At 41.8% G+C, this 27,380-nt stretch overlaps 1 protein-coding gene across 1 annotated transcript in view; it reads left to right on the forward strand.

Annotated features, from left to right (window-relative positions):
• The window catches only part of igsf9a (immunoglobulin superfamily, member 9a), a 77,280-nt gene extending 55,553 nt beyond the window's left edge, over positions 1–21,727 (forward strand). Inside the window, exons 11-21 of the mRNA XM_028601592.1 lie at positions 146–262; positions 6,287–6,437; positions 7,342–7,453; positions 9,015–9,205; positions 11,182–11,399; positions 11,804–11,888; positions 12,931–13,101; positions 13,521–13,557; positions 13,852–16,137; positions 16,733–16,806; positions 19,934–21,727. Coding sequence (XP_028457393.1) covers positions 146–262; positions 6,287–6,437; positions 7,342–7,453; positions 9,015–9,205; positions 11,182–11,399; positions 11,804–11,888; positions 12,931–13,101; positions 13,521–13,557; positions 13,852–16,137; positions 16,733–16,806; positions 19,934–20,097 — 3,606 coding nt within the window. The 3' untranslated portion in view covers positions 20,098–21,727. The remainder of the gene's footprint in view (positions 1–145; positions 263–6,286; positions 6,438–7,341; positions 7,454–9,014; positions 9,206–11,181; positions 11,400–11,803; positions 11,889–12,930; positions 13,102–13,520; positions 13,558–13,851; positions 16,138–16,732; positions 16,807–19,933) is intronic.
• The last annotated feature ends 5,653 nt before the right edge of the window (positions 21,728–27,380 follow it).

Consider the following 27,380-nt stretch of genomic DNA (forward strand, 5'->3'; position numbering starts at 1 on the left):
TCCACTATTGGGGAGTTAATTGTGCGGCTAATCCTTTTGTAATTAAGATAATCTTGTCCAAAGCGGCAGTAATCCAGTCTTAAAATCCATTGTTGCTATTGCTGCAATCTCCTTGATTTTGCTTTATTGCTTTGGAAATTCACAGGACCCCCCATCACTCAGCGTCACTCCGGAGAAGCAGTACAGACAGGAAGCTGGGAGAACCTTGCTCATCCCCTGTCAAGGAAAAGAGGACCCCACAATTAAAGTGACCTGGAGCAAGGTAAATTACCCAGTGTAGCCTATTCAATAAGTATAAGCAGTCCTGTTTTATTCATGGCACTGTAAATGTTTACAAGCCAAGGACATCCTTTTTACAGTATGTACAAAAAGACATGAGCATATTTGCTTATGTTTTGTCTCTGTTGTACTATGGTTGTCCTGTTTCACTATTCAAAACTCTGGAAAAAATGTCTGTAAAATGGGTTATAATTTCTACGGTATTCATAGATGTTTACACATTAAACACGCTTAAAAGACAGGGAAATAAACAAAATATATTTTACAAGTTTCATTTGGTAATTGTTCAATTATCTCTTGGTATGAACCTAATACATGTAAAAGAAATTATGTGGATTTCTTAAAATTCTCTTCCTGTCAAAGGTTGAAGTATATTTTTTGATGACTTATCCTGCATTTAGGGGCGTATACAGAAATGTATCCAATTAAATGTGTAAACCTCTGCACCTTTTTTTTATACGCTGTTACCTAGTGGGTTGTAGTAGCTAGCACAGCAATATCATGTAGGAGGTGGTTGTCAAAAATGTCGATTTCCAAAGGAGGGTTTGAGGTAGGAGGCTTTGAAGGAGGTGTGGATGGACGTCAATAGTCCTCTTCAGCTCTAGGATTTCATTAAATCCCTCTTGTAATTATACCCTGCTCACATATTCCATTTCATTTGGAAATACAGCACATGGTGGAAGTTAAAGTCGCTCTAGTCTATATCCTTGACGTTCCACTTCCGGGATTGCTCCTGTGCCGCAAGAAATTCCGCCGGATGCATGCATTTTCACTGATGTCCGTTTCCTTCCGATCTCTTTGTGTTGTAATTCTAAACTCCGGTGGATTTCTGAGGACTATGGTTGACTGCTCCTCAGATCTCTGAAGGGTAAATCGAGACAGCTAGCTAGACCATCTGTCCAATCTGAGTTTTCTTCCGCACGACTATTTTGCAGCGGCTCCGTGCAGGGTTTAGCGCCACCCATGACGATTGTGATTGGTTTAAAGAAATGCCATTAAACCAGGGCATGTTTTTCTCCCACTCCGGAAAGCTGTGTGGAGTAGCCAGACCCAGTGGCGGTTCTACATTGAATTACACCCTGGACGAGACCCCCTTCGAGCACATGCAATTTCTGCACAAAGTTATATTTTCTTATAACATTTGTTGACATGAATAGACCAAAGCGGTCTCTTAATACTTTCCAACATTCCTAAGCCCATTTATTTCTACTGAAAATGTCAATATTTAACATGCGTACAGGATGTGTGTTGGCGGCCTGGGGGTTAAAGAATCTGTTGTAAATTTTTCATGTCAGTCTTAAAACAATTTGTATTAAATGAATGCACTGTAGCTACCTGTAGTATGTACAGTATGACCTGTGTACTACTAGCTAATCACTTCCTATCAACATGCTGCTCATTGATGGGTTTTTAATAAGATGTTAGGGGCTATTATAGGAAAGCACAACCTGTCTTTTCACTGTTATGCAGATGATTTGCAAATTTATTTGCCTATGAAACCGAATGACACTCCCTGCTTAGTTGTATTAATGATATTAAGTTGTGGCTGTCACAAAACTTTCTTAACTTGAACGAAGATAAAACGGAGTGTATCATCTTCAGTACTTAAACCACGACAAACGGTCCAATTTGAGTTTGGGAGCTCTGGCTTCATACTTTAAGCCAGCTGTCAGAAATTTGGGGGTTACTTTTGAATGCAACATGAAATTTGACAAGCAAATCAGCAATGTTGTTAGAATGAGCTTTTTCCAGCTCCGTCTCCTGGCTAAAGTTAAGCCATTCCTTAACAGGCACGATCTAGAAAAGGCGATCCATGCTTTTATTAGGTCAAGGTTGGATTACTGTAATGCTCTTTATGTTGGTTTGAATCTTACCTCCATCTCACGACTTCAACTTGTGCAAAATGCTGCTGCTCGGTTTTTAACAAATACATCTAGACGTGCACACATCACTCCCGTTCTTTACACCCTACATTGGCTCCCTGTGTTTTAGAATAGATTTTAAGATTTTATTGTTTGTTTTTAAGGCCCTTAATGGCCTGGCCCTGGAGTACTTATCCGAGATTTTAACCCTGCGTGAGCACAGCCGGTCTTTGCGGTCTTCTAACCAACTGGTTTTAGAAGTCCCAAGGTCAAGGTACAAACGATGGGGTGATCAGGCTTTTGCGGTTGCTGCCCTGAGACTCTGGAACAAGTTACCCCCTGATATTCGCACAATTACAGATGTTGCTCTTTTCAGGTCTAAACTCAAAACCTACCTGTTTAGAATGGCTTTTAATACGCAATAGTGGTGTGACAATTTCCTCTTCCTGTTTCTATGTAACCTTTTATGATTTTACTGTTTTCTACGTTTCATTCTTTTTATTGCAAGATATGTTGTTCTGTTCTTAGTTCCTGATGTGAAGCACTTTGGATACCTGCTGGTTGTTGTAAAGCGCTATACAAATACATTTTGATTGATTAGATAGATAGTCTTTATTGTCCCATAGGGATAATCATTTCCACACATCTTCCTCTTCTTTCCATAGCACAGCACCACATATAGAACACATAAAACATATAACACATATTAGGGCTGGGCGATATATCGATATAAAAAATATATCGATATATTTTTAAATGAGATATGGAATTAGACCATATCGCATATATCGATATAGTTCAAATGTGATCCTTGCTCCCATAGATATATACACAGATGTCGCCTTGAGGTTCTAAACATACGTCAAAACCGCCGCCATCTTGGAACAGGGGTCCGAAGCATTCAGATCAACGCTAAAGATGCCGGACTTTTGTACTGCTTAATTATGTTCGATAGAGGAAATGAAAAGAACAAACAGCAATGAATAACATTTAACAGGTGACAATGTGTTTTATGATTATGTATGCCGCCTTCGACCAGCAATCTGAGCTCCGGGCGGCAGCGGGAGGCGGAGAGCTCCGTGGCGGCCGCAGCGTCTCTTCCCCGGGAAAAACACAGCTTTGCCTCGCTGCTGCGCGCTGGGTCCCCGCTGATCCAGATCGGACCAGCCAAAGACAGAGTGGTGATCGGTAGGATCTTACACGTAGTCCAGGGACGACCTGTATGTCGATATCGGGCGGAAAGTTCCACTAAGTTTGCGGCGGCAGGCGGACGGAGAGAAGCTTACAGCGGGGCAGCAGAGACCGTCTGCAGCTGCAGGATCTGGAGCTCAGTGCCCGTTAAAATGACATGTAACGCATAAATACATACAGAAATAAATAGTGGAGGAATGAGCCTGGACATTTCAGTCTGTTTTAAACTTCACCTTAAAGCAGAAACTCTTAGTTCAGAAGGGTGAAGTTTCCGTTTGGACTCAGATCTGTGAACCGATCATAATAAATATTCTTTGTATTAACACATTAATTAGTTTCTTTGTTTTGTAGTCGATAGTTCATCTTTTAGTTTACTTAAGTGGAAGCAGTATCAAGTGGAAGAATGGGACTATAAACCTAGGCTTACAGGCATGAGGCATTACATTTTGAACAAAGTAGATTATATTAATATCAAAAGCTTAATTGACCTTTGGAACGAATCACAAATATGGAGCTTTGATTTCAAAAAAGGTACTCCTGTTATACAGTATTTAGGTTTACATTTTATTATTTGAACAGCTGAGCATTTAATCATGAACCAGGTGAAGAAACCGGTTTATTATTTATTTGATTTTGCAACTGTTTCTATGAAACTACTTGTGACAGGTCATATTTGATTTTGGCTTTGACTGAACATTTGCTCTCACTTTGCGGAAAAAAATATCGGGATATATATCGTATATCGATATTCAGCCAAAATATATCGGGATATGACTTTTGGTCCATATCGCCCAGCCCTAACACATATACAAAAACATCACATTAAGACACCCATATATAGACATATCAAATGTGCAAAACTTTGAAAGGCAACTGAGATGGTGGTTATAGTATTATAGTTTGTTCAGCATTGTGGTAGCGGTGGGGACAAAACTTTTTTTGAAGTAGGCTTTAGTCCAGTTTAGTGCTCTTGATTGATTGATTGATTGATTGATTGATTGATTGATTGATTGATTGAAGATGTTGCTCATTGATGTGTTTTTGGAGGAAGAAGATTTATCAGGCTGTGGTTTGGGTCTTTTAATGGGATTTATTGATTTAAAAAAAATACAGACTATCACCATCCTTAACCTTTAATAGATTAGTAGTTTTTTAAAGACAGAAAATACAGATTACTTTGTTGCTGCATTATGACATCACAATCACTATATTTGACTACAATATCCCTAAAAGCATGTTTTGGGTGTATTTCAATATGGGGGTAATACTCAAGTGTCCACCCCAGCACATACAGTAATGCGACGTCCCAAACTGGGCACATCTGAGAGTAACTTTTTATATTGTAAAATGTGAATATTTCAATGGATATTCCAAATATAGCCTATGTAAGACTTAGCCTATAATGAACTATTTGTGGAGCTAATTTTCTGCTTTCGTAGGACACACACACACACACACACGCATCTCGTGCATGCGCCAGTGTGCGTCTCTCCTCTTTGAGAATCCTAAATAGCGCGCCGAGCCACAGAGCTGGATGGCATCGCCTTGGTGTACTATAGGTGCCGTTTGTGCGGATACAACTGCCCACCGCCCTGGGAGTGCGCTATCCCTTTATCACGATTAAATCACTGTTCTTTATTATCAATGTTTCATTCCTTTGAAGACATTTGGCAGAGCAGCATTGTCTTTTTTTTTTTATTTTACCAAGTTGGATTGGTCTGGCAAAGCAAGACTAAAGTGGCTCCAACTGCCATTTCACTGTAACTTTAAGGCTGGAAGTTCTGCTAGTGCTGCCATCTAGAGGTTGAAACATGCTCTGTACACTACCTGTGCTGTGCAGCATTTCACAATGGGATGATAAATGTGGTCAGAATTGCAACCTGTCAACCCATTGAGATTAGAGCATCAGTGCTTTTCCTCCATAGATATTTAGTGAGGAGTTGCACTGGAAGTCAACCCATTCACACTCCATTTTAGCATGGACACACCCACTTCCTGAATAAAACAAAAATGCTTTCAAATCCAGGCACACAGACAATGGAAGCAGATGCAATTGATGGTATAACAAAGTGATGCATACTGTGTAATTAACCAACTCAAATTTTATTTTTGATGTACTTATTATTTCATTTTACATCCAATCTGCTGGAGTACAGGAAGGAAAAACGAGGTCGCTGTTGTAATACTTTCTGACTGCACTGCATAGTAGTAGAATGGTTTTAAGGAGAAAGAAGGCCTATCAACAGGAATAAATTACGTCGATAACCGCTTCAGAATTCCGATGTCGATACATTTCCGATTAATCGTCCAGCCCTAGCGCAGGTCATGTCTCCCTCTCTCTCTCAACATCTCCACCTGCGCGCACAACTCTGCGCGCGCACTCTCGCTCAACCTGCCACTGCGTCACAATGTGCCACAAAACCAACATATCAGAGAGTTAAAGGTGGTCACTTCTGATTGGCTGTTCGTCTCCAATTAGATCGCTAACCGCAGGAAACACAAGTCTACAGTGGAACGGTGCATATTTATATATTATATTTGCGTTCATGCACTGTCAAGTAGCCTAAATCAGTGGTTCCCAAACTTTTTCATGTCAAGGACCCCTAAACTGAAACAAATTAGGCCATGGACCTCCATGTGATGAATTGAGATAAGCTTGCTATAGGTAAGGTAGCAGCTATGGTAGCCATACAGTTAAACTTAAGGATTGACTGTGCCTTCCACATATATGTTTAGCATTAAAATATGATGTATCAATAATATATATGTATCAATAATAATATTAATATCCATTTATTTTCATCCATGCGGCCCAGTTTAACATTCAACTTAATTTTATACAATAAATGTACAGTAGTAGTAGTAGTTCTGTCTCTCTTTCAGTTAAGGGGTTCTAGAAAAAACTGTTAAAGACCCCTGCTCTAATGTGTAAATGTTCTTTTTGTTCTTGGTAGGTTGACTTCGCTCGTCGCACGTCTTACTCCATAGAAGCCAACGGTTCTCTGCTCCTACAGCCTCTCACTAAGGACCACCAGGGGGCGTGGGAGTGCAGCGCTGCTAACCGCGTGGCCTCGGTGACAGCCAGCACACAAGTCTTTGTCCTGGGTGAGTGCAAACAGATGGATTCCTGTCTGAAGAATGCATAATTAAAGTCCTATTCTGCCTTGCAAAGGCAAAAGACCTTAACTCGCTAGAGTGTGAAACTGAGAAAAATGACTTTAAAGTTTTTGTTTTGTCCAGACAAAAGTATTATAGGTAGGACTCCCAAAATTTCACAACTAGTTGCTATAATGAAGAAATCTTGAGCTCAAAATTGACCTTTGACCCTTGTTTGGCAGTTACTGTACTCTGCCTTTTGTATCATGTGCCAGAAACAAGGAGTCATGCAAAGGCAAAAGGCAGTAACGGACATATAATCAATATTTGCTTTCTGTTCACCATACTTGCATCCATTTTTAAAAACACCTAACCAAGGTCTAGTCATCATGCTATTTGTTTTAAATTATATAGAAGACCTTTGGTTGTTCCTATTTAGTGCTATAATGATCAGGATAGTGTGGCAAAACTAAAAAAGTTGAACAGTACGACATCTCTGCCGTACAGTATACAATATGAATAAATACAAGAAATATTTTCTCAATAAAGATAATTTAATTATAATTGAATACAAAGGTATATTTATTGTTTAACAATAAATATATAATATTTAACACTTTTGCAAGGCACTGTATCCATGTCATATTCTCATTAGGGGCTGTGCCCCCCTAAACGTCTGATCCTAGAATCGCCCCTGGGCAGTATTACGTGAGCTGATTTTTTTCTTTTTTTCTTTTCTTTACACCTGTGTAAACCTCTATTATACCCAGCATAGGCCGCAAGCCTGTGCCTCCACTCCGCCTCCAACGGATAAATGCGGTACATCTAGAGATGGCCTCTGAACTCTAGCGGTATCAGGTAGTTGAAGTGCTGGCAGATATCCATCAACTCCTCTCCGTTGCCTCCATTACAGGAACCAGTCCCCATGCGGCTACCTCTCTGTCCGTCTCTCCCGGGGTGAAGCAGGCCAACATTTCCTGGGAGCCAGGCTTTGATGGAGGATCAGCACAGACATTTTCAGTTTGGTGGGTGTAAAGCCTCCCACTTTCTTCCTGGGCTGTAACCATGGCAGCCATCCGTTGCACTGGTATTACTCTATTGATCTCGTGGATGAGGAATTCATTTATCTGTTATCACCTCTTGGCAGCTACAATAAAAACGTTGCTGCAGAGCATAGCTTTAGAATGCAGTGGCCATGCTAGCTACAATAGGACGTTACTGAGAAAAGAGTGCAGAATACATTAGTTTCTTGTGAATCAGCGCTTTTGTAGTGGATGAATAGCCTGTGTTTGTTTGAAGGCTAAGTGTCATCTATATGCCTGTGATGTCTTACAAGTGAGTTGATGGACATGGTAAAAGGAATATAAAACTGCAGCCATTTGGACAAAAAAGGAACCAGAACCAAACTATCAAAAAGACGAGTGCAATATAAATTGTATTACAGTCGTAATGTCTGGGAATCCGAATCAGAATGGGGTTTAAGTTTTCAAATAAAACTAAATAAAGCAAAAGTACTGCAACTGTCAATAACAACAACAATTTAAAGTTTAAAAATAAATGAATAAATGGGATTCACTAAGCTATATTTCATTTCATGTTTTTTTTTTTTTTTAAGTCAATGGGTTAGGCAATGCCAAGTGATGATATACAGAAGGATGCTCATTTTAATCACATTGTAACCTGAGAGGGAACTAGGTTCATCACTGCAGCCAAGAGCGGCATAGGAATAAATATAAATGACATAAAAAAAGACATAAAAATAGATCAGCCAGTATAAACAACCCTCTAAAGACTCTGCTGCTCTTTGCTCTGACATCTTGACATGTTATTACCATATATTATGAAGGATAGTCAAAGTGAATACACTCTGGATTGTGCTTCATACCTTTGCTTTTGTATACTGTAAAAACTTTAATAGGATATGAAGTGAGTGCTTGTGAGCACTTTGTGACTTCCAACAAATGGAATTGTAAGGTTGTTTGACAGTTGTGAAAGCTCTGTAGGCAAATATTCACAGCATATACTCCGTGCAGAACAGAACAAGCACAAACAAATCTCCCATATTGCTCTTAGAAAGTGAAGTGTACAGTTTTATGCTCCATGAATAAAACCTACTTTGTGCATTGAACTCGAGTGTCTAACAGAGGATGACCTCACAGTTTACCTCACCATGTTAATGTGAGTAAAAGTCCTTTTCTATTTTCTCATAAAAGAACACCACTTCTGTTGAGTCAAAGGCGTCATCTTAAAAAGACTGACATGAGTAGTTACAGTAACAAAAATAGCCTTCAGTTTTGAATAGGTGAATAGAATTCATTTTTTTATCAAGCCTTTGGGTCAAGTCATTTATTCTGATAAAATAGACATATAGAATGTCAGCTCTGGTAGGAACATGAAAATCACCATACGGTAATTTGAGCAGGGACACATCAGTGCTGCCTTTTGACGCAAAATGTGGAGCTGATAATGAGGATGAATGATTCATGAAACCTACTTTTCTGTCATGTTTCATAAAACCAGACTGCCAGAATTCCCCGCCGCTCTTTTGTTCTCACTTCTCTTCTCTCTGTCTCTCTCCCTCTGCAGGGTGAAGAAGACTTCAGCGAGTGATAATGATGGGAAGCAGGACTGGTTCTCTGTGCCCGTGCCCCCGTCGTCGGGCAGCGGGCTGCAGGTGACAGGCCTGTCTCCTGCCACCGACTACCAGTTCAGCATCCTCTCTCAAAATAAAATGGGCACAGGACCCTTCAGTGAGATTGCCACCTCGAGGACCTTGGGTCAGTACCATTTTCCGGTTCCCTCTAAATCCGTCCAATATCAGCCAGTTCCATTCTGGATCCACTTGCAGATTTGCAAAAATACTCACTACTATACAATATTAACAAGTCTCTTTGTCACTCTGTTGTTAGAACACATTACACACAGGAAATACTGAAATACACAAACATGCTCAGGTCCTATACATGCACCAATGGAGAGATGTCAGAGTGAGGGGGCTGCGACTGCTGGACAGGCCAAAAAAAATATATCAACATTTAAGTCACAGACCGCGGCATCCGCTGCTCTAGCCTAAGGCAGGCCAGGGCAGCGTATAGCACAGTCTGTGACTTAAATGTTGATTTCTTTCTCCTGAAAACATTTTATCCTTTCCCGAAAGAGAGTAGATATCCTGGAGACATCGGAGAGATCACAAAAATACCTTTGAAGATGCAACACACTGTTGGATAAGAGTAAAAAAAAAAAAAAAAAAAAAAAAAAAGAAAAGGCTTTCCCAAAGGCTTGTGTTGGGAACAGAGCATTGGATCTCTGGTGAAACAATCAAACTGATCATGACAATTCCAGTTGTTGGAATCTCCCAATTAAACTTTTATGCATAATAAATCATCAATATTTCAAGCTTCTGTGCTGGTAACAAATGTTCATGCTACATTATCGTGGCCATAAATATCAGAGTAAACTCGGTGACCAGCAGGTCAGTCTGACATATGCCGATTTCATGCGGGTCAATGCTACAATTAACTGACAACATAAGTTATACGGGTTACAGATCTCAAGGACACACCAGACACACACGGACGCAACAGCACAGTCTCTTTTTTTTTTTTCTTTCTCTCAACTTTTCCGCCGTGTGTCGCGCGTACCCGCTCGCGGTGTGACGCGCGTGTCGGCGCTATTCTCGCACATGTATGGAACCTCGTGAATTAACCTGCCACATGTCAGCTGTATGGAAATTCTTCAGCATGTGTACAGAAGATAACAAGTTAGCAATATGCAACACCTGCAAGGAAAAAGTAGGGCGTGGAGGGACGACACCAAAAATCCAAATCATATTTTTTTTAGTTGGATATTGGATGTGAAAAGAAGGAAATGGTTCTAACATTGCACTTTAGATGTGTGTGAATTTCCCACACCAGGAGTAATTTCTATAGTTCTATTTTATAGTGATCCTTTATCTGTTCAAAAAAATGGTTTATGTTCCGCGCAAAATGTTCTATTAAAGAAAAGATAGAAAATAAATATTGGCGTGTGCTGTGTGTGCTGTGCTGTGTGGTTAGAAAAATTTATTAAAAATTAAATCGGAATCGGCTAAAATCGGTATCGGCTGGCCTAACTCAACGAAAATCGGAATCGGCCTAGAAAGTTGTAATCGGTGCATCTCTAGTTCTTATAATATTAATCTGAACTATTACTGTTAGACCTAAAATATAGTACATACCCCAATTCCAATGAAGTTGGGACATTGTGTAAAACGTAAATAAAGAAAGAATACCATGATTTGCAAAAACCTATATTCAATTGAATACACTACAAATACAAGATATTTAATGTTTTTTTGCTGCAAATATTCACTCATTTTGAATTTGATGCCTGCAACACGTTCCAAAAAACCTGGGACAGGGGCAAGTAAAGACTGGGGAAGTTGAGGAATGCTAAAAAAAAACACCCATTTGCCATATTCCACAGGTAAACAGGTTAATTGGAAACAGGTGAGTGTCATGATTGGGCTTAAAAGGAGCATCCCCAAAAGGCTCAGCGGACCCTGCAGCCCTTGCTACGTGTCATTTCCCCTCTCGCTCCCCTTTCACATCTTCAGCTGTGCTGCATAATAAAGGCCTAAAATGCCAACCCTACTCCTCTCAGACTCTCAAGGTTGAACATCTGTGGCAGTAGCAATTTCCTCCACTGTAATTAAATGTTTCTGCCGGAGCGTATCTGACTGATCAACTGAAGGTCTTTTATTCATCTGCATCAGATCCTCCGCCGAGGAGAAGTAAGCTGAAGCCCCCTGCGTCGCTGTCGGCTAATCAGAGCTCAGCAGGTGTCATTCTGCAATGGTCCCTTCCTGATGCTCAGCACCCTGCCATCACAGGCTTTGTTCTCCAATCCCGCACCGAGCAAGGGGAATGGTTTCATCTGGACGAGGATATCAGTGCCAACAGTAGCCAGATAGTTGTTCCCGGCCTGCACAAGGTACCAAGCCAGTCACACTGCTCCCTCTAAGTGTATTCCATCCACACTGCTTGTTAAATGCCTTGGAGATTTTTTATTTTTTTGTATCTATGTTATATCTCCGTGGTTTTACTTTCGTAGACTCTTAACTATGCACGCTGCGTGGCAGCCGTCACTTTTGTTTTGTCGTCTTTCAATCTGTGTGCGCTGGCGTTTCCTCTCTCTGCCCATCTTATCCTTCTTTTTCTCTCCTATATAGGTCTACACATATTCAAATTAACTTCATTAGCATTGCAGGCACAGTCCTGTGTTGACAAAGTGTGGTTTCATCCTCTGTCTTCTCCACTCTGTGTGTGTGTGTGTGTGTGTGTGTGTGTGTGTGTGTGTGTGTGTGTGTGGCTGGCTGGCTGGCTGGCTGGCCTCAGGACTGTGTGTACGAGCTGCGGCTGCTATCTCGTCGCGGGGAGTTGCTGAGCGAGCCCAGTCCATCAGTCAATGTCTCCACCATGGGTAGGTGTTCCACAGCAACCTTGCCCCCTTCGCATTCTCACCCGCCCTCTGTTTCAATCCATTCTCTCCCCCGTCCCTCTTTACCCTGCATCGGACCAGAATTAGAGCAGGCCCCCAGGGAACGCTGTCCATTACAGGCCTGAATGATAGAAATAGCTCCACTAATAACTTCTCAAAAGTGTGTGTGTGATAGAATTTGTACTGGTCTGTTTTGGATTCTTATGTGAATCTGACATGAATGTTTCATTAGATCTGGTTACAGAGATATCAAACCGAGGGATATACAACTCCCACTGGCACCACTCAGGGAACAATCAGAGCCATAGCTTGTATATCGTTTAACACGGCTCTGCTGAGAATCCCAGTTTGTCGTCTGACTGAGCAAATGCAAAACAACCGTGTTTATGGTTAGCCGATAATGATCATCAGGGGCATAGATTGGGGTTGTGTTCCACTTAAAACTGGTAACACCAAACCTCGTAGCAATCTTGTATACTTTCTATGAGTTTCTCTGTGTTTATGATGTAAAGGATTGTATATGTATTATAGTTTGGACTGACGCAAGTGGCATGAAATATGCATGTTTGGAATGTCAGCCAGTATGATCAGGTGATTCTAGAGCTTGATGAAGAAAGCTTTTTTTTTTTTTTCTTTCAAAGAAAAAAAAAAAAAAGTTTCTTTTAATTAATTTCAAATGATGTACAGATTAACACTTAATACATTTTTTTAAATCAATTTAAAGTTTATAAATTATATATTAAAATGTTTCAAATAGTTTTTAATCAATACAAACTGCGTACTTCATTTTTATAAATCATAAAATAACATGTGATTTACGTTTGTTTATTTTAAAACACAAATACAACTTTTTTTAAAAAAATGTATGTTTTTAATTTCTAAAACAAATTGTCCACATTTACAAATCAAAACATCATTTTGTAGTTTTCTCTATGGTTATTGCTGACACTACAGTCACACTTAGCTTGCTTTTACGTTTTTTCAGTAATATACAGTATATATCACTGATGAAATGATGTCACAGGGATGGAGATCTACCCCGCCACATCCCGACTGCTGGAGCTGGTCCCGGAGCCGTTACTGGCCGGCGTGCTGGGCGGGGTCGGCTTCATGTGCTTGGCACTGGTCTTGCTGCTGGGGTCCGCCTGTGTCATCAGCCACAAGAGGGACCAGCGTCGCAGAAAGAAGAAGGATGGTAAAAAAAAAAAAAAAAAAAAAAAAAAAAGCTCCCTCACTCCAGAGACTCAGCAGACACTCACTTTGATGAACTGCATCATGAATATCATCATTTATTCAATAAAATATTGAAGGCACTTTGAATCCATTATATAAATCATACCCTGCTGCATGGATTTGGCGCTCCTCTTGTCCCCTGCTCGTCCATTCAGTTGTAAAAAGTTATTGATGTCATTTACATTACTTGCTAATTAGGGTAATTTCTCATTAGTGGCTGATAAATGTAAGTGTAATTAACTTTTTTTTTTTTTTTTTTTGGCCAAGCCTCTGGCCTTTTTAATGGGCTCTTATTAGGGTTGGTTATGTTTTTACTTGTTGGTCAGTGTGGTTGTATCCTAATGAGTCAGATACCATCTTGCCCCTCTCCCTCCCTTTCAGAGCCCCCCTCTGCCATCTATAAATGCTCCCCATCAATGTAAGTACCCCTTTATCATTTCATTATAATGCCTCCCATTGACCTTTCCCGCTGCTTCCCTTGCAAACCAAATATTGAAAATGCTAGCACTTAAGGTATTTTCTATTTCAGAGCTTTTTCTTCCTCATCTTCATCTATTGCTGCTGTTTTAGTCTCTCTCTGTCTACATCTCTCCCGCCCCCTCTTTCACTCACACTGAAACATTTCCTCTGTCTCTAATACGTCCTACACTTCTGTTTTCTCTGAAAAATTCCTACTTTCACCCCTCGCTACCTCTCTTTCTGTCTCTCACAGGAAGACTTCCGGCAGTGGCAGTCCAGACAGTGTGTTGAAGAGAAGCCTCCTTCCAGCCAGCCTCCTCTATCCCACCTCTTCCTCCTTCACCACCACCACCGCCTCCTCCTCCTCGCAGACAGACTGCTCCTCCTTTAACGCTGACAGTCCCCATCGGCGGAAGCAACTCCAGTCCAACTACAGCAGAGGCCGCCTTACTAGGACAACTTCTTCTCCCATTTCTCCTCCAATCGAGTTGATCTCTAGAGGCCCGGACGGGCGCTTCGCGCTCCTGCCGTACAACGACGACGCGCTGAGTGTTCACAGCAAGAGAAGCGGAAGGTATAACCAAGCTAGGGTCCGAAGGTCTGTGTCGCTGCACTCAGAGAGGGAAGACAGGCAGCAGCCGGCGTTTGTGCTTTCTGTCGATCTCCCACCTTGCAAGCCGGCACACGGAAATCCCACAAACCAAATTTGTGGCGTGGCCCAGGGCCTGCCCCATCCCCGCCCTTATATCTTGGATCAGAAGGCAAGCTACGAGGGCTCTCCTGACGTCAGCAGCCTGCACTCAAACAGTAGTTTGGCCACCATTCCTCAACAAGACAGAGAAATACCTCCCGAGTTTCCAGTGCTCCCGCATATCCGATCCGGCCTAGGCCAGCCATCTGTGACCGCCAGCGCTCTGGTTCTCCAAATGGAGCACGAGCGTGAGTGGGGAAACCTGAGCCGCTGTCTGAAGCTGGCTCAGGAGAGGGAGGAGCTGGAGATGGAGCTCTTGAGGTACACGCTGGAAAGAGGCTCGGCGAGAGAAACGGAGACGGAGCGTTACGACTTTGAGAGGAGAGAGGCCGGCGCTGCTGAGCTTGGGCGGGAATATAAGAGCAGCACCTTGCCCCACAGATACCCCGAGGACAGGAAAGACTGCTTTGGTCTGTCCCAGAGCCCTTTCTCTTCATCTGATGTGCATAGGGATTCCCGTTCTCTTGTCTCTCCTCTCACGCTAACCCCGGCCCGCGCCTGTTTCAGAGCGTCTTCACCTGCGAGTCCCTCTTGTTTTAAGCCTGGTAACCATTACGCTGCTCCGTCCTTCACCAAACACACCCCCGTCCTATCTGAGGAGGCAGGCAGATTAACTCTCCCACGTCTCTCCTCAAAGCACCAGAGGCATGAAAGGGTAGAGGCAGCGCCAGAGGGCTATGATAATTCACCACAATCCACAGTCTTAGAAATGCAAACGAATGATTCATGCTCTGAGGCATGGAGACGGAACAATCACAGTTGTAGCAGCCTTTCAACGTTGTCTTTCCATAGCAGTAAATATACTGAAAGATCTAATCTGCGCCTGGATGCCGCGCCAGCCTCTTTAGAAGCAGAGGTAACGTTCCCCGAGCCCGCTGATGAAGTTGTGTGTGTTGAGATGAGTGTGGACGAGCCAGAGTTGGAGGTGTGTGTGACGCAGCCTGCGAAGCCCATGCTGCACCACAGAATCGCCTCCCACGTTCAACACGGGCACTCGCTGAGTCGCAGAGGCCGGCACGAAGACGCGACTTGGAGCACAAGCTTTAACCGCCGCAGTCCAGCTTATCCACAAACTCCCGGACCGGAACTCTGGAGAGCTGCGACCCACGGCTCTAAACTCTGGGACTCTAAGCAGCGAAGCCAGAGCCTTGACTCCCGGAGACGGAAAGAGAGGGGTTTCCTGGCTCCTGATGCGTGGATAGACTCTCTCAGCCAAGAGAACTGCTCTGTTGCGTCTTCCGGTCGCCCACACACTCTTTTCTGGGAACCCCAGAACTCTCCGGCCAGGAATATCTCCAAATCTCCTGCAAATTCACCTTCTGCTTCCCAAGCTGCCTCCCGGTCACCTCCTGCTGTGGACGCTTTATCTCTAAGAAGCAGCCCAGACAGGCCCATTCCAAAAGCTGACGTGCCTCGCCACTACGAGCCAAAAAGAGAGGCGTCCATCTTTCCCAGAGCTGCCCAACGGCCGATCGACTACCGGGAGGCCGTGAAAGAGGCAGAGGTTTATCTGGAGGCCATGAAGGAAGCTTCCATATGCTTACCGCATGGCGAAGACAATTACCATGAGGCACTAGAATTAGAGGCGGGGGACTCTGAGGGAGTGCCAGAGTCCGGGAGCAGCTACAGCAGTTATGCAAGCAGCGGCCGAGGCAGCATGGAGCCCGCTAACAGACGCCTGTCCCTGTGTCACCTCTCCCCAACCCTCCCCAGCTCACCCGGGACTGCAGGGGAGAGCCAGGCGAGCACAGGGCACAAGCACACTCACCAAATGGAACAAAGCCAAAGGTATTAAGCACATAATGAATGAGGGAAATTACGTTTTGTGGCAGAAAATGTGGCAGCTAACCTTTTGTAGTGCTAGAGGATCCTGTGTGGTCATTATAAGGCTGTCAAGGAGAGCCCAATATACACTGTCTAATATACTTTTATGGAAGAAATTAAAGACAATACAGTATGATTTCAGATTTCAAGTTTATTATATATCAAAAGTTAATTTAAGCACTGCTCATAATTAAGTGGGTGTCACATTAGGTTTGAAATTAAGGTTGAGAAATGTCAAAACAATCCAGAAAGCAATTAATAAGTCTGAACAAAAAAATGATAAATTCCGTAAAGCATCAGCGTGTTTTATTACTCTGAGAATTACAGAGGTGTATTCGGTGTCTTTGTACTGTAGGTTGACATTTCATCACGGTTGTGTAAATGATCAAACATTTCATAGTCAAAGTGAAATCTGTCTATAAGGTGTTAGAAGAAATATTAGCAAACATATGCACTCTGTGTCTAGTTTATTGACAGTTCTTTGTCAATCATGAACATTTCTGCATAAAACACCCAAACGGTGTTTAAATATTAAGAAGTGTTCTGTGTCCTTTTTCAGGAGAAAGGTCTCAGTTGATGAGAATTACGAGTGGGATGCTGCTGATTTCTGCTCACAGCCGGGAGACCATGACGGTGAGGATTTTTCTTCTCTAATTGACAATATGCAGCTCATGTTTTGATTCAAACAGCGCTACCGAATTAGATGCCTTTTGTCTGTTTAGAATCATGACTCAATACAGTACAATGTTAGAAGTGAAAGAAAATGATATGCTGGGTGACTGAATTAATCTCTAATTATCCAAAAGGTCCCTTCAGTTCAGTTGACAAATCCTCGCCATTTAAGCTGTGGGGATGCCATGCTCCCTAGTGGATGAGGACATGAGTAAATGTGACCTCTTTCTAAAAATGGAGAAATTGTCGGTTGACAGGCGTGGGGCATTGTATTTGGCATAGGAAGGGTGGGGGGGGTCACTAGATCTTTTGGGGTGAAGGCATGGAAGAGCAATACTTGTCACCTGATTGGTCGAGGACATTTCCTTGCGAGAGGCTGCACTGCCTTCGTTCGTGCCTGCTTTGGGCTTACCAGCATGCCTTCCCTCCAAAAAAAGTAGAGAAGTATGACTATATGTAGAAAGGAAAAAAACTAATGGCTCTGCCCATTGTGTTCTGGAGAGGGAAAGAATTTCAGTCAACAACTCTGGTATCAGCGTTTACGTTAATTGGGCTAGGTTAATAGGCCAATAGCCAATCAGTAATGACTTCCATTCTTCAGCGTCATTTACACATAGGATCTTGTGTTAGCAGAAGTAGGGTTCTGGGTTAGGCCTGGAGTTTGCATATCTTCACGGGTTTTCTCCGGGTCCGGGACTGCTGCTTACTCCCACAGTCTAAAGACATGCAGTGAGCATTACACACTGTGCCAATGGTATGAAACGGTACAAACTTCCTGTCTCTTAAATGGGCGTGACGTCGTTTGAAAGTGTAGTGAACGTCGTGTGGATGGATGAAAAGTTGAAATTATATGATTTACTAATAATCTTTTTCTGCTAAGATTAGATAGTTACACGGGTAAAAGCCATATCTGGCATTACGAAAATTAGTTTTGTCAAGGCGTTTGCAAATATTAGTGGACGTCATCTGTATTGCCAGATCTCGCAAGAGTGTGTTCCTGAGACAGAAACAGGTCACGAACAAAGTAAATTTTCTCCTGATGTGTCCATTTGAAAAATGCCATTTTAGTGTCAGAATGTTCTGGAGATATGTGGCTTGTGACAAATGGCTCCAATATTTACTGTGTTCACATTCACTTCTCCCATTGGAATCAATACACTCAGGACCTGCTGCTATTCTCCTAAAGAGGCTTGGCAGTGGCGGAGCCCACGTGACACAGATACAGGAAATTACTCTGAGTTGGGGCAGTCACGCCAGGGTGTACCTTCTAATGATGGATTGGTACCCAGTGCTTACATATTATATAATAACACATATTAATTGGAATTTAATGTAGACTTTTTGATGACTGATATAGATTAATTAAGTATACATATTCTGTAATATCCGTTAAATTTGAAATGGTTTATATGTAGTATAGTGTTCCCTACTGGCTTAAAGGCCCTGAGGCCTGTACTACCAATCAATATCAACATGCCCTGGATTTATTTCCGTTACCCGGCTTCACCTAACCCTAACAACCGCGGTCCTGCATAAGCTGTGTCACGACGCTGGTTATCAACTAGTTTAGTCAACCCAGGGTTATCCAGCGACGCGTACGTTCACATAAGAGGCGGTGTTTGCACATCGTGACCAATCGCAAACATCTACCAGAGCCGCATGTTTTATATAAGAAGAGCAAACAATAATTCTACATAAATATGAAGAACACAGACAGTTTTACAGGCAAAACGCAATACAGTCGCTTCTTCCTAAAACAGGAAGGAAAGCTGGCAAAAAAATAGCTGACGCTGTAAATGCAGTAAAATCACAATGTTTTTCAATATCACTTCCCCATCAGTCAGGCACTAGATCTGACTATAATTACACCTGTGCTTTCCATAAACTGTCGTTGCTTTAGCCTATTATTTCAGTTGCAACCCTGGCAGTGGTAAGCGATCGTGAGAGCAAATGAAAAATATAAAAATATAATTCAAACCGATGTGCGCATTGGCAACACACTGCTCAACAAGCCGACAAATAACCTATACGTAATTCCCTCCGCTGAAAATCTTTCATAACAATACCAATCAGAGAATGTTAACGGGGCTGTCGGTCTCTAAATGTTTTAACTTTTCTGAGCACATCTCTCTCTCTCTCTCTCTCTCTCTCTCTCTCTCTCTCTCTCTCTCTCTCTCTCCCCTCTGTTATCAGTCGAGTATTGATTGGTCAGTGGGCGGTGCTTTAACACCGGTTGATCTCTTATCTCCAACATAACCTGTTCCCGACCAGGTTAGGTGTTCAGCGTAAGTTACCACGGTGATTTAACCCGGTAACAAGTGATCCAACGTCGTGATACACAAAAGCCTGGGTTGAACCTGAATTTACCGCATCAACGCCAACTCTTGCTTCGTAGTTCAGGCCTCTGGACACCCACACAGGTGTTTTTAGTTATTCTGGCTGATTAGACCTCTGCCCAGGTTAAAGGTGGGCCGGAGCATTGATGGGAATTACGTCACAAATTTCATCTACCAATAAGAATAATGAAGTTGTCATGTGTCCTGCCCCTAACGGGTGCAACATAGCTAACTGGAGGCTCAGGAAGATGTCAATCAATCAGTTTATACACACCCACAGAGTCCTGGGAAGAGGTCTAATCAGCCAGAATAACTGAGGCCTTTTAAATGTACTGTATAGGCAAACCAGTGGGTTTGTGTATCTTGCCCTAATTTGTTTTTATTTTTTATTTTTTTAAATACAAGACTTGTAGACTTAAATTTCAGTGTGGTATGCATTGTAGAGAGCAACATTTAACAAGCAATTACTGGAACACTTTGAATTTGATCTAGGGGACATTTGTAACTCTGTTACAAGAACAAATTAACCGAAAGGTCAGACAGTTTTCACTGTTTGTCTCCCCTGAATTAACTTGCAAGCTAACCTACATTTGCACTCAGAATCCAGTATTAAATATTTACCCCATAACCTGTGAGTGTTTGGTGCCTGTAGGAGGATGGAGGGGACGAAAGCAACAGGCTGAGGACATTTATTAAAATAGCATCTGCCTTGAAATATCCGGAAACTCACGGATCGTTTCTGTTTCCCACAGGCCTGCTTCCCTCGTTGAATCTACTGAAGCCTGCTCCGTGCCGTAGCTTTCCCAGAATGCAGCGCTCCACCAAGGCACAGACACGTTGTGCTCAGCCCTCCTTGCTCCTGAGCCATCAAAGCAGCTGCTCTGCTGAGCCAGAAGCAGACACCGTGCTGTTCTGACAGCGCCAGCCTTCGGCTCATCTCGCCTGCTGCGTCCTTTCACTTATTGACTTGCATCATGAGGTGACAAAAAAATAGGCATTTTGCAGAAAGTGAGCTTTTCTCTGATCAATCCAATTCCAGTTTTCAAAGCACAAAAAAGGACAACGTGTATGTTGTCCTTTTTTGTGCTCTTGGTCTTTTTGTCAAACTTCACTTGGACAAACAGTACAGGGGGCAGTTAAAGCAGTGGTTCCCAAACTTTTTCACGTCAAGAACCCCTAAACTGACACAAAAAAGAACACAGAACACAGGTCTTTCCATTTATTTTGAATGGGGGTAGTGCGTTATGGCTGCGGCGGGGGTTGCCGCAGGTGGGACATGCAAAAAACGTTTTGAGAAACGCAACCCCACGTCACGCTGCGGTGGCCAATCATGTAACCGGGGATCAGACTTGTCGGTATGTTTTGAGCTATGGTTTGAGGCGCTGTGCAAATCCCATACAGGAAACGGGGAGCATCACTGCCTCTATCGCTGCCACAAGAAAGTTTTAAAACACTATGAGGGGTAAAAAAACGTAAAAAGTCTAATTGTGCTTTGTGAGCTCCATGACGCAGCTAGCCCCCACCCACCCCAGCCGGGCGGCCAGTGAAATATTGGAATATATTGGAATTATAGTGAAAATAAATGCAATCCCCTCGAGGACCCCACTTTGGAAATGGGAACCACTGAGTTAAAGTAATGGAGACACAAAAATGACCTTTACCCTTGTGCAGAGCTTTTAAAAGGTTGTTTAGCTTTTTGCTCTCGGCACTTTCCTTTGACACAGTCTGCCAATATCAAAGCTTCCCACTGCGCTGATGGAGTCACCACGTTCTCCGTGTGTGGTTTTTAATATGCATTCATCATCCAGGGATGACTTAGTAGCCACGCAAGGGACAAAAACGATCTCAGTCATCATCAAGTGACTGGTTTAGGCCGGGGATGATTAAGTTTTTAAGATCTCATCAATCACCTTTGAGTTTAGTAAGAGCTGTTTATGAAATGCCAATACATAAATAAGGAAGATAGATAGAATGTGAAATTATTATTCTTCTATTCTATTACTGTTCTGCTTTAGTCCAACACTGTCTCGAAAAGTAAGTCTTTCACCAACAGAGATAATTATCTGCCTTTTTTTTCCCTTAATAATGCTGTGAATTTCTGTAATCTCCAGGCCGTCTCCTTGTTTAGCCGAGCAAGACCCCTAATTATGTTTGGTAATTGAAGAGGGTCAAGTCAGTATGTTGAGTTTGTCCTTGTTTATTTTGTATGGACATAAAGGGAAATTAGCTTTTATTTTTACTTTGACTTTGATTTACCAAGGGTCAATTCACTGAAAGAGCACTGCTTTTCCCTCCCAGCAACACCTGCTTTGTACTCACACAGTTGCTAACATTGACACTTGGGAGCCAACAGTGTTGCTGATTTAGTGGCACCAGTTAAGTGGTTTAATGCCTCGTTTGAGGGCACGTCAACAGCAGCGACGGAGCACATCCCCGTAGGGCTGGGCGACAATTACTACTTACCATGGACTTGCATAGTAATGCTGTCATCAGGGCTGCCCCCTCTGTTCATCAAATAATCAGTCCTTTGGTCTTGGTTGACTTAAGATTTCTTTAGTCTATGTGTCTGTTATTTCCAGGAAACTTAAATGTGCTGTAGGTAGGATTGTGAAGATCCAGGACTTAGCCAAAAAAATGTGAACATCGACAACTTCTCAGTACCTCCCCCCTATCTGATAAAGCCCAAAACGGTCTCCTATGCCCCTCCCCCCACAAGGGAGAGCTGTGCACGATAGAGCGCGTGTGAAGTGGAGGAAACCTATCTGTACCTCGTGCGCGAGGAAGGGAAAAGGGGAGGACGCTATGAAATGCTTGGGCCTGTGCAGTGATTGACACGCAGTTAGACCCCCCGCCAAGCCAGATTTCTTTTTAAATGACCTGCTTTATGTAGTTCTACTGGAATATAGGGTCAGTTTCAGCAAATATAACAGATAGTTAGTTTTATAAGGCTTACCTACTGCCCCTTTAAGAGCATATCTTTGGTAAACTTCAGATTTAAAGTGACGCTTTTGCATTTTTCTTTGTAGAGAAACTCAGTTTTACAGATCTATCGATTAAATCAACTAATCGATCCAACTAATCGACAAAATGGAGAATCGAGAAGAATTTCTTGTATCAAGGACAGTAGCTTAGCTGTCATATTACAAATGCTGTTGTCCATATTGTAATCGAAAGATAACAAAATCAGTTAAGTTTTTTACTTTTTCTCAAATGCTCAGTCACATCAGTATTTATAACTACAAAGTTTCAGACCCAAATTACGGTAATTGATTTCAGTGGAACCCACATGTTCAGGGGATTCAGTAAAAGTGAGTAAAACGTGTTCAACAAAAACCTGTAATTATAAGTGGAAAGGATTTTCCTCAAAGTTCCCATATATATCGACGCTGTCAGATGAAAACCTTGTATGTCCAAAACCGTTAGGCTAATTTGAAATTTTTTTTATTAATAATAAAATAACATGATATAAATAATAATTTCCAATTTACCTCAGACCAATTTGACTCGTCACTGTTTAAATATTTGAAAAACCCACAGGCAGACATAAGGGGTGACCAATAGCATTGATTTATGAAAAACTTGACTTGAATATTGATTGAAAATGACAAAATGTGAAGGTTTCTGCCCGACAGAGACTATATCTGATTTGGTGGTAGATATTATGGAAGTGCCCAAAACAGTGTTTTCAATTTTCAATGGAAAGCATCTAAAGCCTGCTCGAAGAAGTCACCAGATAATTTTGCATATTGGTGACTTTTTACATCCATACTATATATTTTAGAAATAAAGTAAAAGAAGACAAAAGTCAAGCTCTACTTAACGGACTCTTGTCGGTCCGGCTTTAGCATGAGCTAACATTATTGTTGAAGTTTCTGTCATCTCATCAAGTTCCCTGAAGAAAAAATTGTCAGTGATCAGTGATTGGTCTTTAGCATTTCAGTCTAGCTGGTGATTGGTCGACTGAACCTTCTGCTGCCCCGATGAGAAATACTGTCGATTCTCTTCAAGCATGGGAAGCTAGAATTGGTTTTGCCGTGCCACTTTCTGGTGTGACAAAGAGTTGCGTCTGTTGTAAGGCCTAACAGTGGAGCACAGTTCATTGCAGTAGGGCTGCAAGTAATGATTATTTTCATTGTTGATTAATTAATCGATTTGTTGTTTGGTCTATGAAAAAAATTGTTAAAAAAGTCGATCACTGTTTGCTAAATAACAAGATGACGTCATCAAATGTCCACAACTCAAAGATATTCACTTTCCTGTCATAGAAAAGTGAAGAAACTAGAAAATATTCGCTGGAATCAGATAATTATTACTTTTTTTAGATAAGAAATTATTCAAACCGATTAATCGATTATCAAAATAGTTGCCGATTAATTTCATAGTTGACAACTAATCGATTAATCTTTGCAGTACTACATTGCATTCAACATTAATTAGATCATTTTTTTATGTGGTATACATGTATATCCTGTGTTGTGATATATATTGATATTGGAAAATTGGACACACTGAAACCATTGATCTCGCCAAGCCCTGCTTCCCAATGTAGATTAAGATTCTTCCTGGGGGATAAACCCGTGACTTTCCCGGCACAAACCTGCCACCACTGCCCTTAATCCTGCGGAGAGAAACATGCTTATGCCTCATGCTCGCTTTTCTTCATGAACAATGGAGGAAAAGAGAAAATTGGCTTTTGCTTGCTGCTCTAGCTCAGGGCCTTCACATTAGTCAACCAAATAATTAACTCGGAGCTCCACAGCGGTACCAGAGCATTGTGGGGTATCCATCCTATAATTGAAATTCACTCATAGAGGCTACATTTACTGCAAATCAATGTTTCACTTTTGTAGAACATTTTCATTTTCTGGTGTACACATATTGTACCTCAAGTCTGTAAATGATCAAACCCCATGTGCTGCTCTGGGGATTTGTAGTCAGCACTAGTTTTTTGCCTACGTTTTTTAAATAGAATCTAAATATTGTGCTTGCAATACATCAAACAATTTTTATTTTTTTTATTTTTATTTATCTTTTATACATTTAGGGCTAAAACCTGAATAATGGATTCACACGGGAAACTGCTGCATGCTGTAGGTTGAGTGAACTGAAGGATTCGATCGTGAAATGTTCTCGCAGAAAATGTACACAACACACCACTGCATATGTGTGGAGAAACTAAATAAAACATCAAGGAACCCTGTTCTCAAAGACCTGTGGACAACAGCGAGGGCTCATAAACCTGGTTATACTGCTACCTTTTTTCAGTTGTTGTGTGTACTTAGGGGTATTAGCTTTAAAGCAAGCGCTCTTTTATAATGGCCATTAAGCGGTGAATGAATTATTTGCAAATGCCAGGAAGTGACTCCTCAAGCTAGAAACCAATCAAGCTCTTCTGAAAATAAATGTCATATACCAAATTGAGAAATGTATCATGGCGCTCACGTTTCCTTGGCAAGTTCTAAACTTGCCATAATTAGTGAGTAACTTGAGTCTTTATGTGAGGGAATGTCAACGTTATCACAGTAATGCTCTGGCTGCACAGTTTAGTTTGAAGGAAAATTACACATTCAGTGTATTTTTTTAAAACTACCACTTCACCAATTTCTACTAGACAAATACCCAGATTTGTTTTAATCAGAATAGCTTTATTGGTCAAATGTACAATGTACACAGGAATTTTACTTGGTGGTGATACAGCGCAGTGAAATAGTGAAGTTAAAATGCAAATTAAAAAGTCAAAGACAGTAAAATACAGAATTACAATAATTACAAGATATCTATAAATAAAATAGGGAATATTAAAATGCATGAAGCAGATCAGTTTAAACTGTTAAAACTTTAGCTGAAGTGAAGAAAAACGCAACAACAAAAAACTGCTGATTGTGAGCCAGAGTCCTAAGTGATTGGGGGGGGGGAACTGTTAAAGAGACGAAAGTTTGAGCTGCAAATGGTATTGTAATAGTCCAAATCTCAGCTGCATTTCTGTATGTTTATTTTTAAGTCATATTTTCACACGTGTGTTTTAATGCCCCTGAAAACTTCAAATCTAAAGTAAATGGTGTCTTTTATTCCTAAATTCTCGTTACACAAACAGCAAATATCTTTTACCGAAATGTTGCTTGCATGCTGAGCTAACGAGCTATGCTATTTTCATACGCTTCGTGGATCTGATTGGTTGATTTGGCCCGTCTATCACCAACATAGGTGATAAACAGATGGTTCATCCAATCAGCTAACCAGTATTTCCGCCCCTTCCCAAAAGTTCTCCAACGGAAAGTTCCCAGATGGATATGCCGAGCAAATGCGAAGCAATCCATCTGGCAGAGTCAGGTTATCACTTCCTGGCATTTGCAAATAATTCATTCACCGCTTAATGGCCATAATAAAAGAGCGCGATGACAGTTAAGTTTAATTACATTTAATTTAATTTAATTGTATTTATAGAATCAAATCATAACAAGAGTTATCTCACTCTAAGGCCCTGAGACACCAACCCGATAATCGGCCTTGGGACAGTCTGGCGAGGTCAGTGACTCTCGATTGAGCGCTAACCCGGAAATGACGAGCGGGATGAGCGACGGACGCCTCTCAAAATCTGACGAAAATCTTTTAAATTGATCTGAAATCAAGACAGATTCAGCAACTGCATGGCCTATTTCTCGCTTAAAATGTTCTCAGAAACACGTTTCGGTGAAATATTTTACTACAATATGACATCGTATTCTGAACGAGCCACTGTTATGGTCGGCTGGAGAAGCCGGACCCACGTGACTCGTTCGTCATTTCCGGTTTTCATTTTTTGGGCAACGATGCAGATTAGCGCCACCTGCTGTTTTGGAGACGTATTACGTCTCGCGCACGTGCAGAACGTACGCTCAAGTCGGCGTCGCTTCGGTGTGTTCCGAGGCACTTTTTGGACCTCGGGGAGCCGACTGATCAATCCAACTGCCTTTTCTGCTGCCGGCCGGCCGTCGTGTTGGTGTGTCAGGGCCTTTACCGATATAGAGTAGGTCTAGACCACACTCTGTAATTTCCAAAGTCAAAGAACCAACAATTTCCCACGAGCAAGCATTTGGTGCAACAGTGGCGAGGAAAAATTGACCTTCTAGGCAGAAACCTCGGCTTTTTGTGGCCTCTCACTGCCGGTTTGGACACAGACACTGATACAGATAAGATACAGATATAGAGAAATATGATTCATAATAATTCCAGCAGTTGGAATGATGAACAGTGGCAGTTATAGTAACGATAAAGATGGTGGAACTACTACTAGAAATAATAGTTGTAGCACCCCAGGGCGTTGCGGGGCATAGCAGGGCGTAGTGGGGTGTTTAGCCACCAAAACGACGTGAATTGGATTAAAACTCTCCCGAGGAACGAATGAACGAACGAACAAGCGTTTCCTGGGTGAAAAGTATTTTGTTTTTGCCGCATAGTGAACTCCGCTCTCTGGTTTGAAAGCGCTGTGTTTTACGTTGACGCCGCGTTGTGCTATTTCATTTTGCGTTTATTTTCCATTGAATATTGAAGTTGATAAATAAGTGTTTTGGCGTGGCTGGTTGAGTGGATTTAATTCTTACATGTTTTGTTGTGCAAGATCCAACCCCCCTCACACACACACACACAGACACACACACACACACACTGCTTTCTTCACAAATAGCACCCCTGCATTAAGGTTTTCATGTACATTGATGGGAATGCTCAAAAATCCTTAATCAACACGTTCTTAGACAAAATGTTATGTTATATAGGTATTATGGGAAGCAATTCATAAATGTACTATTTCATTGAATTTATCAGATCTGAATGAACATTCAGTGCTGGTCAGAGCTTCAGGAATAGTTTTCAGGTTTCTCATGGCAGCTACTCTCTCCTCACTCTGCTCCTTTTACACCATGTAAACCAGAGAGCCACTCTGGGATGCTGTGAAGACACACAGCTTCATTCTGCTCTTTTGACACTGAGTGGGCAGCTGACTTCATTGACTCATAAAATCCTTGTCTTACATCTGAACCAGCTTCCAATTAAACTAATGGTATCCGTTCTGCAGCCCCCGTCTCGAGGAAAATGATCGGAGCTAATGTAACATGTCATCTTTTTTAATCCTCTGCCATTCCATTTATTTAGAATTTTTATATCACTTTGACATCAGAGATGAATGGGTGGGACAAACATATTTCTTGTGAGTGAGCAAAC

Source organism: Perca flavescens, chromosome 16 (assembly GCF_004354835.1).
Source record: "Perca flavescens isolate YP-PL-M2 chromosome 16, PFLA_1.0, whole genome shotgun sequence".
Lineage (NCBI taxonomy): Eukaryota > Metazoa > Chordata > Actinopteri > Perciformes > Percidae > Perca > Perca flavescens.